Source organism: Haliotis rufescens, unplaced genomic scaffold (genome assembly GCF_023055435.1).
Source record: "Haliotis rufescens isolate VD_foot unplaced genomic scaffold, xgHalRufe1.0.p SCAF_18, whole genome shotgun sequence".
Taxonomy (NCBI): Eukaryota; Metazoa; Mollusca; class Gastropoda; order Lepetellida; family Haliotidae; genus Haliotis; species Haliotis rufescens.
In genome coordinates, this window is record NW_025963868.1 from 1029998 (window position 1) to 1045786 (window position 15789).

At 38.5% G+C, this 15789-nt stretch overlaps 1 protein-coding gene across 1 annotated transcript; it reads left to right on the forward strand.

The window, feature by feature from the left end:
- Positions 1-9824: 9824 nt before the first annotated feature.
- On the forward strand, positions 9825-10763 carry LOC124121824 (transient receptor potential cation channel subfamily A member 1-like). The gene is made up of 2 exons (XM_048398626.1): positions 9825-9981; positions 10174-10763. Exons 1-2 carry the CDS (start codon positions 9825-9827, stop codon positions 10761-10763), a joined length of 747 nt encoding a protein of 248 aa, XP_048254583.1.
- Positions 10764-15789: the final 5026 nt, after the last annotated feature.

Below are 15789 nucleotides of genomic sequence, written 5' to 3' on the forward strand. Positions count from 1 at the left end.
CCGTTTGATAGTTTGGGATTTATAAAGAAAAATCGAGTTTCCATGGCAACCACTTTGACTTAGCCTGAAAATGGCTGTAGTCCTCGTTTCCGGAGCTGATCTTGAAAACCGTACGATATTTCTTCACCACCCTTGCATATAATATCATCTCACAGTATTGAATACATTTCCTTTCTTGTTGGCAAGTTCTGCATTGCTTGTGTGTATGTTCCTCCAAATGTGTCATAGACACGGTTGACGTATTCTCTTACTAACTTCATGCAGAAACTTCAGGATATCCCAAAGCAACATGAATGTGAACATGTCATGTTACTGGGGATTTCAACTGTCATCTGAGTAAAAAACTGAAACTTGAAGATTTCTTTAATGTGCTCAATGACTCAACTCATTCACTCTCCAACTCACTGTCTTGCAGCTAGACTGGACTTGTTGTTTACTGATAATGCCAATGCTGTAGCATTCCAGACTCCAGTCTACTACCCAGATCATCAGATGATTGGTGCTGTACTTCTCAGTACACCTCATGGTGACTCCTGCTCTCATTTAAGTAATAACACAACTCATTACAAATACAACAGTGTAACTGATCTTAAACCTACTTAACTGTATGAACTCTGCCTCCTATCCTGTATATATTCTTGTCAACTATACTCTGTACTTCACTTGCTTGATAACAGTGTTAGAACCTACACTGAAATGTCGCTCCTAACTGTAATAAAGAAATTGTTCGTCCATATGTCTCATCCTTACTCATTACAAATACAGTTTCATATTCTATCACAAACTGCAGACGGCAAAACATTACCACTTATAACGTTTTATTAGGCCATTTACAAAAAGGTCCAGTGAACATTTCACAGGAGCTAATGCATTGCACACAACTGGACATGTCATATTGACGGGGGATATTTCATGCTTGTTTAAATTGTCTTTATATTCACGTATATACTCATACATTCCTGTAAGACTTTGATTCTTGGTGCTCTGGTATATTTTCTATTTTTTATGACACATTTTTGCTTTATTATATTTCTTTCAAAATCGCCTGCATTCTATTCCGAACAAAGGTTTATCTTTTTTTGCGTTTTTAACACTGGTTTCTCGGAATTTTCATTGGTTGTAATATTTACGTTTCTAAGAGGAATATATAATGCTGAATAGTAGGCCCTTGACTGGATTACTTAATAAGAATATAGTGAGTGAGTGAGTGAAGATTTATAGTCACGTCGGCAATATTTCAGCCATATCGCGACTAAATGAAGTTGTACATTAATAATATATAAATATAGACATTAAAATCTTTCGACAAAGGAGAGTAAAAACACAAGATTATCACAGATGTAGATTTAAAACTAGCATATCATCATAAAATTTGAAAATTCATAACAGTACACAATACTTATGGGCTAAAGATCACCAATAACCAAAGGTAGGTCACCATACTAGGTACCATGGGGACTTACGATACTTCTGCTACCTACATAGTAACCCAGCAGGATTTACACCATCGCTCTGGCTACTGGTGATTGTCACTAAGTTTAAGCCAAATCATTAAAAAAAAAAAAGAATTCTACGATTAAAAACATGGAAAATGAAAAATACTTTGAATGAAATGGGACAATTATTTTACGTTTCTTCAACCCCCTTTGAAGGTACAGCCACCAACAATCTATGTTATTAATTCATTCTACCAAATTAAAATCATGCACTTTTTACAATACATATCAAAATGTATCAATCAATTCTATTTCTTTTAAAACCCCAAGAAATAGACGAGAACTTACAGTAAAAAGATCCTTTATGGATGAAACTTTCAAATAATTATCCCCTGTGATGAAAAAATAGCTACAGTCAAGCAAGACATGCTTGACTGTGATTCTTTCATTACAAGGGACACAAAATAGAGGATCTTCACCTTTCAACCAATACTCATGTGTATAACGCGAATGGCAAATACGACATCGTCGCATAATGACCTCTTAAAATCTGGACTGACAACCCAAGTAAGTGTAACCGATATTTGCTTTTATTGCATGTAATTTATGTACCCACTGGAGTGTCCCACTTTTGCATTAGGTCTTTGATATAACATCTAATTACTGGCTTATAGTCACTGTATGGTATAAACAGTGGTGTCACAGATTTGTTCAGTGCTGCTTTTGCTGCAGCATCAGCCATAGCGTTACGCGTGATTCCAAAATGACTTGGTAACCAACAGAAAACGATGTCGTATTGGCCAGTAGCAAGCTCATCATATGGTTCATAAATATCTAGAATTAATAGATGACTTGAAGAGCTCGATGTTCATACCTGTAAACAAGATAGAGAATCTGAGAAGATTCCTGCTAGATTGATTTTGAATATTTTCCAAAGCCGTTAATATGGCTTTGGCTTCAGCTGTGAAAATGGAGCTATGGTCTGGTAATCGGGATGATACGGTTTTTGATCCAATGACAGCAGCACTGGAGACTGTGCTACGATCCTTTGATCCATCTGTAAAAATGGAACGGTGGGATTCATATTAAGTTCTAACTTCTATATATTCTTGTTGGTATATTAATTGATTCGTGTCTGATTTTTTAAATTGTGTCAGAATTAAGTCTACCTCCCGTCTGATAAGTTGCCAGGGGGGAGAAGACAGAAGCCTGAAAGGCGAAATGTTATCTAAATCAATATTTGCAGCTGTAATATGGGGTTTAATCCGAATGCCTAGTGGTGGGACCAGCTTAGGCTTACTATGAAAAAAGTTATTCGTAAGGGGGTTGAAATATACAGTTATATGCAGGGTTTAACGGGATAGAATGTAATTTTGTAATGTAAACAGAGTTACAGACAAAATAGTGCCTTGTGGGACATCCTGATCCTAATAATAATGGTCACACAGGGTGGAACCCACATGAACCTGAAATTGTCGGTCTGTTAAAAATTTTGATATGGATTGAGGCAAACGGCCTCTTAACCCCAAATCATGTAGGTCTTTTAAGATTGATACTGCATGCTGATTATTGACAAATGCATTTTTGACAAAGGATACAAACGTACCAGATAATCAATGGTACTTCTATTTTGACAGAAACCACATTGAATGTTACTTATGAGATTGTTAGTTTCCAAGTACCACACCCGTCGATTATTTACCATTCGTTCCATGGTTTTGCACACACCGGTTGTTAGTGATATTGGTAAATAATTAGATGCATCACTATGGTCCCTACCAGGTTTAGGTATGGGGACAACTATTGCATTACGCCACTAAGGAGGAAAATTCCCTGATGTCAAAACGTGATCAAATATATCAAGAAGTGTCTCTAAACATGAATCAGGCAAATGCTTCAGGAGTTGATAGTGAATGTTTTCCATGTTAACAGCTCATGTTGCATTATCGTGCACTTGACCTAAGGCAGTATTTAGCTCGTGGAGCGAAAATACTTCATTGTAATCATTTCCATTTAGAGAAGTAAAATCAACCTCTTCTTTGTGAGTGTTTTGCCAGCGTCTCGCCCAATTTATTAGCAATGTCCACTTTATCTGTTAATAAATGGTCACCTGCCTTGAGATGTGGACAGTCGATTTTGAGCCTTTGCCTTTAATTCTTGCAATCATGTTCCAAACCTTGGATATTGGCTTGCGAGAATTAATTTTTGAGACATAATTCCTCCCAAGACTAATGCTTATTCTGTTGGAATGTACGGCGTGCCTTGGCATTTGTGATTTTAACACAATTCAAATTATGTACAGTTGGATGTCGGCGGACATATTTCTCTGCTTTTTTCCTGCACATCCTCGCCTGTTTGCACTCATTGTCAAACTATAGTTTTCGTATGTGTGGTTAGCAGAGGACTTTGGAATGGTTATGTCGGCAATTTCCACCTTGATGTGGGTGATCAGATGGATTATTTGATGTTAGGATTGAAGGGAAATGATCGCTTCCACACAACTCATTGCGAAACGACCACGTAAATTCGTTTAAGAGATTGAAATCTGTAAGTGGCAAATCTAAAGTAGAATAGGTACCAGAAGCAGCATGTAAATATGTACTTGCTCCATCAGTGAAAATGCACAAGTTGCTATCGGAAATAAAATCTTCAAGGACATTACCTTTAGGATTAACGGCAACACTTCCCCATAAAGATCTGATTGCTCAAGCGCAGAAGAAGGGGAAATATATAGAGAGCTCAGAGTAAACGTTATGTGCAAAGTCAGTCTTACTGCAACAGCTTGAAGATTGGTTTGAAGCGCCAAACCAATCACCACGGGGAGGTTGCTCTTCACGAGTGCCTAATAAGAATATAAGTAAATGTATTACATATATGTTCCATAATGTAATTCCTCTGTAATTATTTGGGTAGGTCCTGTTTCTCTGTTTTTATGTCCAGGTATAAGTATTCGAGTTGACCAGGGTTTGGGAAAATGTCCACATTTCTTCGAAAAGAAAGGACCTGTATATATCTGGGGTAGAATAGGTCTTCATCAACCCATGCTTGCCGTAAAAGGCGACTATGCTTGTCGTAAAAGGCGACTAACAGGATCGGGGGGTCAGACTCGCTGACTTGGTTGACACATGTCATCAGTCCCAATACCGTGGATCGATGTTCATGATATTAATCACTGGATTGTCTGGTCCAGACTCGATTATTTACAGACCGCCGTTATATAGCTGGAATCTTGCTGAGTGCGGCGTTAAACAACAAACCAACCACTTAGGTGAATCAATGATTATGATGTCAATCACTGGATTGTCTGGTCGAGACTCGTTTATTTACACAAAAAAACTTATATAGCGGTGACATTGAAACAAACAAACAAACACATCTTAATAAGAGACTAGAACTTTGTCTGCAAATAGATGCGTTATTGAAGAATATTACGCCAGATTTAGAAAGGGTCTTCCAGAAGTTCTTCAGCATGCAGTTAATGTATATATTTAATATTTGAACTCGCTATATATTTAAACAGTTCATTTTAAGACGGCGTATTTGTATCCGAATGAATAGTTAACATGACCAGCTACTTTTAGTGGATGATCTGGTTTTGGTGGCTGATAATGTTGTTTAACGCCGCACTCAGCAATTCTCTGGAAAAGAAATTGTGTGGATCGATGCTCATGTTGTCCGTCACTGGATTATCTGGTCCAGACTCGATTATTTACAGACCGTCGAGTGCGGCGTTAAACAACAAACAAACAGTGATTGAGATCATGAGCATCGATCTACAAAATTCGAATACGATGACATGTATTAACCAAGTCAGCGAGCCTGACCACCCGATCCCGTTAGTCGCCTCTTACAACAAGCATGGGTTCCTGAAGACCAATTCTTACCCGGAATCTTCACGGGGTAGCTGATAATGTTGTCAAGTTACAACGAAGATTAAATAAACTTCATGACTATTCTATGATGTGAGGTCTGGATATCAATTGAGAACAAAGTAAAGTCGCCGTGTTTAGAAAGGGCGGAACACTGTTAGCACTTCAAAGTAAACAGCCTCACCAGGTACTGGCTTCGTCTCTTGAGAATGTCACTTCAGAAGCACCCTCATCGATGCAAAAAATGTTAGAAAGTATAAATTGATGGAAAACACCAAAATCGGGCTACATGCGTGAGTAAGATATGTTAATCCAGAAATATGTAAGTAAAAGAACCCAGTGTGAACAACCAGCAAGTGGTATAAAATCAACAAGGGTATTACAAAAATTAACTAGGTACACATCAATACAAATTACTGCACAGCAATGACAGTGGCAGTACACAATATTGTGGGAGTACAATATATATTCAATGGCAATATAATATGATGGCAGTGGTCAGTATCAAATACAAAAATAAAGTGGTGATAGGATAAGTCAGTGACAAAAAGATATATTCACTCAGCGTCGACAACAGCCAAGCTTCCGGTAGGGGCTAGGCAGGGAATCAGGGATGATGACCGATGTTCTCGAGAAACCTGGTACCTAAGCGAAGAAAAACGTAAGAGACGAAATATGTGAGAGATACGTAAACACGTTCTTGTTCCACTATAAATATACAACCAAACCAGCCACTGGAAAGTTCCAGACAGTACTAATTGTATACGTTTCCTTGATATGTGTTGTTTTCTTACTGAATGTTTTGGCGCATACATTTTTAGATTTTCTTATTGTTTCAATTTGGAAGTCGAGAGGTAACACAATTATGGTCACCACATTCATCATGTTACCTGATGATAATCATTCTCGAATATCATTGGAAAGATATATGTCATTCAGTAAATAATTATTATAATTCTGTTGAATACTTATTTGTTCTTATCATTTGATTGATGTTTTATTGACATTCCATTGCTATTTTCAAGACGAGAGATAAATATGTTATAGGTTTAGTCTATACTGAATCATTACATGTCGTATACAGTGTCGTTCTACACGACTTGAAACGTGATATAGACAACACGGGGGACGTCACATGGTGATATATTATATTGGCTATATCCATCGTCAGGTTGGTGGTATATGTCAGAGGAAGCGTCTGGACATTTGTGTCCGGAGTGGTACATCCTGTGCTTCTCTAAGATTTCTTAAGGATGAAGTGTCTCGGTGACAGTGGGAACATGCTTCTGATGGTAGCAGCTTATTCTGTTATAACATTGTCAACGTGCAGGAGGAGTCCATGCACCCTTTTCGTAAGAGACACATCAATTCAAAACTGTGTCACGATCGAGAACATTGGCTTTAAGTTGTGCCAAGTCAGATGTATTGAACAAGGTGGCTGTTTGAGTTTTGAATACGATTTGGAACTTCTAACCTGCCACCTACTGAGTGCTGAATCAAAGAATGTTGAGAAGAATGCAGGACACATATTTCGTCTGAGGAATCAAACCGAAGTACGTTTAACACATGTTGTAATGATTTACCTGTTGAGACCCATAATAATCTGCATCATACAAAATTCTGAAAAAATCAATTACATGAATGTTTATGACAGAAACAGAATTTATCGGGAAAGCTACGTTTTGGCCATTTGTTGTTTCAACAAAAACAACATTGTGATGAATTTTCACGATCTGTCACAATGCATATATGAACAATTCCTTCAGTTATTCTTTGGAAACATATCCCTAAATGAACAATATGCTTACTCCTTTTTTGTGCTTAATGTTTGTGCCAACCTTAAAATAAACCAGCTTAGTCCTCCATATCTTCTATTCAGTCAGGATATAGTATATATATATATATATATATATATATATATATATATATATATACTGAACAATAACAGTTCCTGTGAAATTCAATAAGATTTAATGCAAAGTTAATTTTTTTACCAAATCTGAAACAATTTCGGTTTGCAACAGATAAAAGTGTTCAAATGGTTTAATTTGCCGTACTGATTTCAGAAAATACGTGATTTCATAAAAAAACATCAACATGCCAAAATGTCAATTTACAAATCAATAGCATGTGTGTCCACATCTGGTTGCGTTGCATGGAACACATCCTCATCTCGGGGAATTGACCAGGCGTCGCAAAAGTCCTGTGGGATACCTGTCCATATCTGCTTGAGCATGTTTCGAAGTTCCTGGAGTGGAACACGTGGTTGACGTCAAAGGCGCCGATCCATCTCATCCCACATGTGCTCGATTGGTGAGAGATGAGGGGAGCGAGCCGGCCACGGGATGACATTCACGTTGTTTTGTTGAAGAGATTTCCTGAACAAGTCGAGCAATATAAGGCCGGGCGTTGTCATGTTGAAAGATGAGCTCGTCGCGGTAGCGCTGTCCAATGAGATTTCCCTCCACCACTATCAAACGGGTCCTCTGTCTTGCTGTAATCCCATCCCATACCATAACACTGCCGCCCCCGAACCGATCTTCTTCCATGACACAATGATTGACGTAACGTTCACCTCGACGTCGGTACACTCGAATCCCTCAATCGCTATGGCTGAGGGGAAAACGAAACTCGTCAGTGAATAGAACTTGTCCCTACTGCATGGCCGTCCAGCGTAGACGCTGTCTGCGAACACTGTAGACGTGCTTGACGGTGGTTTTCTGTCAAAATGGGACGTCTTGCGGGTCTTCTGGCGACAATCCCTGCACACCTGAGGTGTCAACGTATGGTTTGTGAAGATATTCGTCGAAGGCCAGGGATGCTTGTTGCAGTCACTGTTGCTGGCTGAAATCGATTTCGTAGGTTTTTTGTTCGAATCAAGTTGTCATATCGATTATTGGTTACGCATGGCCTGCCACTCCGAGGATGGTCTTTGACTGCATTCGTCTGTATTGAAAACCAAACCTTACTTGTTGGAAATATACACTAAAATATTGGTGTCACAGGAACATTTGTTGTTGAGTACATATTGTATATTTTGTATAATTCCCTGATTATTCATATATACTTTTGTAGAATGATACCCACTGTCTGTTTACGCTGGTGTACCAAATATTAACGATAAAAGTTTTCTGTTTTTGTTTGTTTGTTGTTTAACGCCACACAGCAATATTTCAGTAATATTGCGACGGTCTGTAAATAAACCACTGGATGTTCTGGTCCAGACTCGATTATTTACAGACAGTCGTCACATAGCTGAAATATGTCTGAGTGCGGCGTTAAACAACAAACAAACAAATATACAGTGATTGAGATCATGAGCATCGATCTACTCAATTGGGATACAATGACATGTATGAACCAAGTCAGCGAGCTTGACCACCTGATCCCGTTAGTCGCCTCTTACGACAAGTATAGTCGCCTGTTACGGCAATCATGGGTTGCTGAAGACCTATTCTCTACCCGGGTCTAACGATAAATGTGTATGTACACAAACATAGATGCATATAAAGGTATACATCCAAACATACACATGAGCATCATCCGCATAATGTATGCAGACATGTAAGAACTAACACAACAATATATAGACTGAAACTCAAAAAGGAACTGTAACCACAATCAATATACAGATGTTTGTTTGGGGCAACTATTTCCATACTATCCATTAACAGACATGAATGCCATGCCCACGGTAACTATACAGACATGTTTGTATATCAACAAAAACCCGTAGCATATAGAACACACACATCATGATCATATAGTTTTTCTTACTTCTGACCAAAGGTTCCGACAAGCCCTTGTGTAGCCAAGTCTTGCAGTGTCACGACCCGATGTTTGAAGGCTCGATCTGGAAAATCGGTTTGTGTTACAGGTAACTGCATCATTATGTTTGAGACAAATGTTCCTCAAAATTAAGAATGTATTAAACATGAAATCTCTTATACATGCCCCAACTTATTTCTACATTTAATGTTAAATTTCCAGAAAGAAAACTATCATCCACAGAAACAGTACACTCGCTGCTATTCTGTGCTCAAACAGATAAAAAGCAAATAGTGATAAAATTTATATGAATGGATCACTGAAAATCAGTAATGACACCTGGTGTTTGCCAATAGGGCATTGCGGTACCAACTGCCACTCACAATTTTCAGATAAAAGGTATTGTTTGTTGGTTGCCTAATACCGCATCCATCAATACTTCTGTAAACAATCGGTTCTGTTCACGACAATCCAGTGATCAGTATCATGAGAAATTGTCCATGTCGTCGGGGTACGAATCCACACTGTCAACCAAGTCATCTTATCACCAACCACACAAACAAAATGAATTGAAAGACTACAATCAAACTCTGGTAATTTATTTAAAATATTTGTATACAATTTGCAATATATTCATTCAGGTGGAAAGCAGTTCTCTCCTGAAAGATACATACCAGATAAACCATGTGACCAGGAGGGCAGGTCAATGGACAACCAAGTTCACGATGCATGCTGGGAGGGGAACCTGAACATGGTGAAACGTATCTTGTCTGAGGGGCAGCTGGATGTCAACAGCAGGGACAGACGGGCAAGGACACCAGTGATGGCGGCAGCATGCGCAGGACATGGGGGCGTGGTAAACCTTCTCATAAATAAAGGAAGTAATGTGTCACTTGTTGATGATCACGGTAACAATATTCTACATATAGCCTCTTGTATGGGACATGTGGCAATGGTAAAATATATCTTATCACAGAATATTGTTGACATCAACAGTAGAACGAAGTGCAAAAGGACACCTGTGATGATGGCAGCAAACAAGGGTTATAGAGATGTGTTTGCCGTTCTTGTAAGTGAAGGAGCTAATGTGTCATTGACAGATCGACAAGGTAACAACATCCTACATTACACCTGTGCTGGGGGTCATGTTGAGATGGTACAATATGTCCTCTCGCTGAACAAGGTAGACATCAACAGTAGAGGACATCACAGATGGACATCAGTGATGGTGGCAGCAAGACTGGGAAACAGAGAAATGTTTGACTTACTTATAAGTAAAGGGTGTGATGTGTCAAATGGCTATGGATGTACCAACATCCTTCATGCGGCTTGTATTGGGGGACATTTGGAGATAGTTAAATATGTTATCTCTCTTGACCTTGTGGACATCAACAGCAGAAAAGGGTTTGGGAAGACACCACTGATGGTGTCAGCCCTGAGGGGAGACAAAGATGTGTTTGATTTCGTTCTGAGCAAAGGGGGTAATATGTCAATGGTGACAAAACGAGGCATGAACATCCTTCACTTGGTCTGTCAGAAGGGAAATCTAGACATGGTGAAATTCATTCTTTCAAAGGACCTTCTGGAAATTAACGTCAGGACCAACGAAGGCGTCACAGCCACGTTGATAGCAAAACGAAAAAAGAACATTGAACTGTATGACTTTCTCGTATCGAATGGAGGCCAATAGGTTTTATTCTTTTCTAGGACATCTACGTTTAGTATGACGTCAGGATATGTGAATATATGTACCAGACTAGTCCTTGTTTCCGGAGCAGATCTTGAAAACGGTATGATATTTCTTCACCAAACGTGGCACATGGATAGGTCTAGTGATGAACTGGTGCTGATTGATAGTTTGAGATTTATAAAGAAAAATCGAGTTTCAAGGGCAACGACTTTGACTTAGACTGAAAATGGCAGTAGTCCTCTTTTCTGGAGCAGATCTTGAAAACCGTATGATATTTCGTCACCAAACGTGGCATATATATAGGTCTAATGATGAACTGGTGCCGTTTGATAGTTTGGAATTTATAAAGAAAAATCGAGTTTCCATGGCAACCACTTTGACTTAGCCTGAAAATGGCTGTAGTCCTCGTTTCAGGAGCTGATCTTGAAAACCGTACGATATTTCTTCACCACCCTTGCATATAATATCATCTCACAGTATTGAATACATTTCCTTTCTTGTTGGCAAGTTCTGCATTGCTTGTGTGTATGTTCCTCCAAATGTGTCATAGACACGGTTGACGTATTCTCTTACTAACTTCATGCAGAAACTTCAGGATATCTCAAAGCAACATGAATGTGAACATGTCATGTTACTGGGGATTTCAACTGTCATCTGAGTAAAAAACTGAAACTTGAAGATTTCTTTAATGTGCGGAAAATGACTCAACTCATTCACTCTCCAACTCACTGTCTTGCAGCTAGACTGGACTTGTTGTTTACTGATAATGCCAATGCTGTAGCATTCCAGACTCCAGTCTACTACCCAGATCATCAGATGATTGGTGCTGTACTTCTCAGTACACCTCATGGTGACTCCTGCTCTCATTGATCTCATTTAAGTAATAACACAACTCATTACAAATACAACAGTGTAACTGATCTTAAACCTACTTAACTGTATGAACTCTGCCTCCTATCCTGTATATATTCTTGTCAACTATACTCTGTACTTCACTTGCTTGATAACAGTGTTAGAACCTACACTGAAATGTCGCTCCTAACTGTAATAAAGAAATTGTTCGTCCATATGTCTCATCCTTACTCATTACAAATACAGTTTCATATTCTATCACAAACTGCAGACAGCAAAACATTACCACTAATAACGTTTTATAGTGCTGAAATTAGGCCATTTACAAAAAGGTCCAGTGAACATTTCACAGGAGCTAATGCATTGCACACAACTGGACATGTCATATTGACGGGGGATATTTCATGCTTGTTTAAATTGTCTTTATATTCACGTATATACTCATACATTCCTGTAAGACTTTGATTCTTTGTGCTCTGGTATGTTTTCTATTTTTTATGACACATTTTTGCTTTATTATATTTCTTTCAAAATCGCCTGCATTCTATTCCGAACAAAGGTTTATCTTTTTTTGCGTTTTTAACACTGGTTTCTCGGAATTTTCATTGGTTGTAATATTTACGTTTCTAAGAGGAATATATAATGCTGAATGGAAAATGAAAAATACTTTGAATGAAATGGGACAATTATTTTACGTTTCTTCAACCCCCTTTGAAGGTACAGCCACCAACAATCTCAGTTATTAATTCATTCTACCAAATTAAAATCATGCACTTTTTACAATACATATCAAAATGTATCAATCAATTCTATTTCTTTTAAAACCCCAAGAAATAGACGAGAACTTACAGTAAAAAGATCCTTTATGGATGAAACTTTCAAATAATTATCCCCTGTGATGAAAAAATAGCTACAGTCAAGCAAGACATGCTTGACTGTGATTCTTTCATTACAAGGGACACAAAATAGAGGATCTTCACCTTTCAACCAATACTCATGTGTATAACGCGAATGGCAAATACGACATCGTCGCATAATGACCTCTTAAAATCTGGACTGACAACCCAAGTAAGTGTAACCGATATTTGCTTTTATTGCATGTAATTTATGTACCCACTGGAGTGTCCCACTTCTTTTGCATTAGGTCTTTGATATAACATCTAATTACTGGCTTATAGTCACTGTATGGTATAAAAAGTGGTGTCACAGATTTGTTCAGTGCTGCTTTTGCTGCAGCATCAGCCATAGCGTTACGCGTGATTCCAAAATGACTTGGTAACCAACAGAAAACGATGTCGTATTGGCCAGTAGCAAGCTCATCATATGGTTCATAAATATCTAGAATTAATAGATGACTTGAAGAGCTCGATGTTCATACCTGTAAACAAGATAGAGAATCTGAGAAGATTCCTGCTAGATTGATTTTGAATATTTTCCAAAGCCGCTAATATGGCTTTGGCTTCAGCTGTGAAAATGGAGCTATGGTCTGGTAATCGGGATGATACGGTTTTTGATCCAATGACAGCAGCACTGGAGACTGTGCTACGATCCTTTGATCCATCTGTAAAAATGGAACGGTGGGATTCATATTAAGTTCTAACTTCTATATATTCTTGTTGGTATATTAATTGATTCGTGTCTGATTTTTTAAATTGTGTAAGAATTAAGTCTACCTCCCGTCTGATAAGTTGCCAGGGGGGAGAAGACAGAAGCCTGAAAGGCGAAATGTTATCTAAATCAATATTTGCAGCTGTAATATGGGGTTTAATCCGAATGCCTAGCGGTGGGACCAGCTTAGGCTTACTATGAAAAAAGTTATTCGTAAGGGGGTTGAAATATACAGTTATATGCAGGGTTTAACGGGATAGAATGTAATTTTGTAATGTAAACAGAGTTACAGACAAAATAGTGCCTTGTGGGACATCCTGATCCTAATAATAATGGTCACACAGGGTGGAACCCACATGAACCTGAAATTGTCGGTCTGTTAAAAATTTTGATATGAATTGAGGCAAACGGCCTCTTAACCCCAAATCATGTAGGTCTTTTAACATTGATACTGCATGCTGATTATTGACAAATGCATTTTTGACAAAGGATACAAACGTACCAGATAATCAATGGTACTTCTATTTTGACAGAAACCACATTGAATGTTACTTATGAGATTGTTAGTTTCCAAGTACCACTACCGTCGATTATTTACCATTCGTTCCATGGTTTTGCACACACCGGTTGTTAGTGATATTGGTAAATAATTAGATGCATCACTATGGTCCCTACCAGGTTTAGGTATGGGGACAACTATTGCATTACGCCACTAAGGAGGAAAATTCCCTGATGTCAAAACGTGATCAAATATATCAAGAAGTGTCTCTAAACATGAATCAGGCAAATGCTTCAGGAGTTGATAGTGAATGTTTTCCATGATATCAGCTCACGTTGCATTATCGTGCACTTGACCTAAGGCAGTATTTAGCTCGTGGAGCGAAAATACTTCATTGTAATCATTTCCATTTAGAGAAGTAAAATCAACCTCTTCTTTGTGAGTGTTTTGCCAGCGTCTCGCCCAATTTATTAGCAATGTCCACTTTATCTGTTAATAAATGGTCACCTGCCTTGAGATGTGGACAGTCGATTTGGAGCCTTTGCCTTTAATTTTTGCAATCATGTTCCAAACCTTGGATATTGGCTTGCGCGAATTAATTTTTGAGACATAATTCCTCCCAAGACTAATGCTTATTCTGTTGGAATGTACGGCGTGCCTTGGCATTTGTGATTTTAACACAATTCAAATTATGTACAGTTGGATGTCGGCGGACATATTTCTCTGCTTTTTTCCTGCACATCCTCGCCTGTTTGCACTCATTGTCAAACTATAGTTTTCGTATGTGTGGTTAGCAGAGGACTTTGGAATGGTTATGTCGGCAATTTCCACCTTGATGTGGGTGATCAGATGGATTATTTGATGTTAGGATTGAAGGGAAATGATCGCTTCCACACAACTCATTGCGAAACGACCACGTAAATTCGTTTAAGAGATTGGAATCTGTAAGTGGCAAATATAAAGTAGAATAGGTACCAGAAGCAGCATGTAAATATGTACTTGCTCCATCAGTGAAAATGCACAAGTTGCTATCGGAAATAAAATCTTCAAGGACATTACCTTTAGGATTAACGGCAACACTTCCCTATAAAGGTCTGATTGCTCAAGCGCAGAAGAAGGGGAAATATATAGAGAGCTCAGAGTAAACGTTATGTGCAAAGTCAGTCTTACTGCAACAGCTTGAAGATTGGTTTGAAGCGCCAAACCAATCACCACGGGGAGGTTGCTCTTCACGAGTGCCTAGTAAGAATATAAGTAAATGTATTACATATATGTTCCATAATGTAATTCCTCTGTAATTATTTGGGTAGGTCCCGTTTCTCTGTTTTTATGTCCAGGTATAAGTATTCGAGTTGACCAGGGTTTGGGAAAATGTCCACATTTCTTCGAAAAGAGAGGACCTGTATATATCTGGGGTAGAATAGGTCTTCATCAACCCATGCTTGCCGTAAAAGGCGACTATGCTTGTCGTAAAAGGCGACTAACAGGATCGGGTGGTCAGACTCGCTGACTTGGTTGACACATGTCATCAGTCCCAATACCGTGGATCGATGTTCATGATATTAATCACTGGATTGTCTGGTCCAGACTCGATTATTTACAGACCGCCGTCATATAGCTGGAATCTTGCTGAGTGCGGCGTTAAACAACAAACCAACCAACCAACCACTTAGGTGAATCAATGATTATGATGTCAATCACTGGATTGTCTGGTCGAGACTCGTTTATTTACACAAAAAAACTTATATAGCGGTGACATTGAAACAAACAAACAAACACATCTTAATAAGAGACTAGAACTTTGTCTGCAAATAGATGCGTTATTGAAGAATATTACGCCAGATTTAGAAAGGGTCTTCCAGAAGTTCTTCAGCATGCAGTTCATGTATATATTTAATATTTGAACTCGCTATATATTTAAACAGTTCATTTTAAGACGGCGTATTTGTATCAGAATGAATAGTTAACATGACCAGCTACTTTTAGTGGATGATATGGTTTTGGTGGCTGATAATGTTGTTTAACGCCGCACTCAGCAATTCTCTGGAAAAGAAATTGTGTGGATCG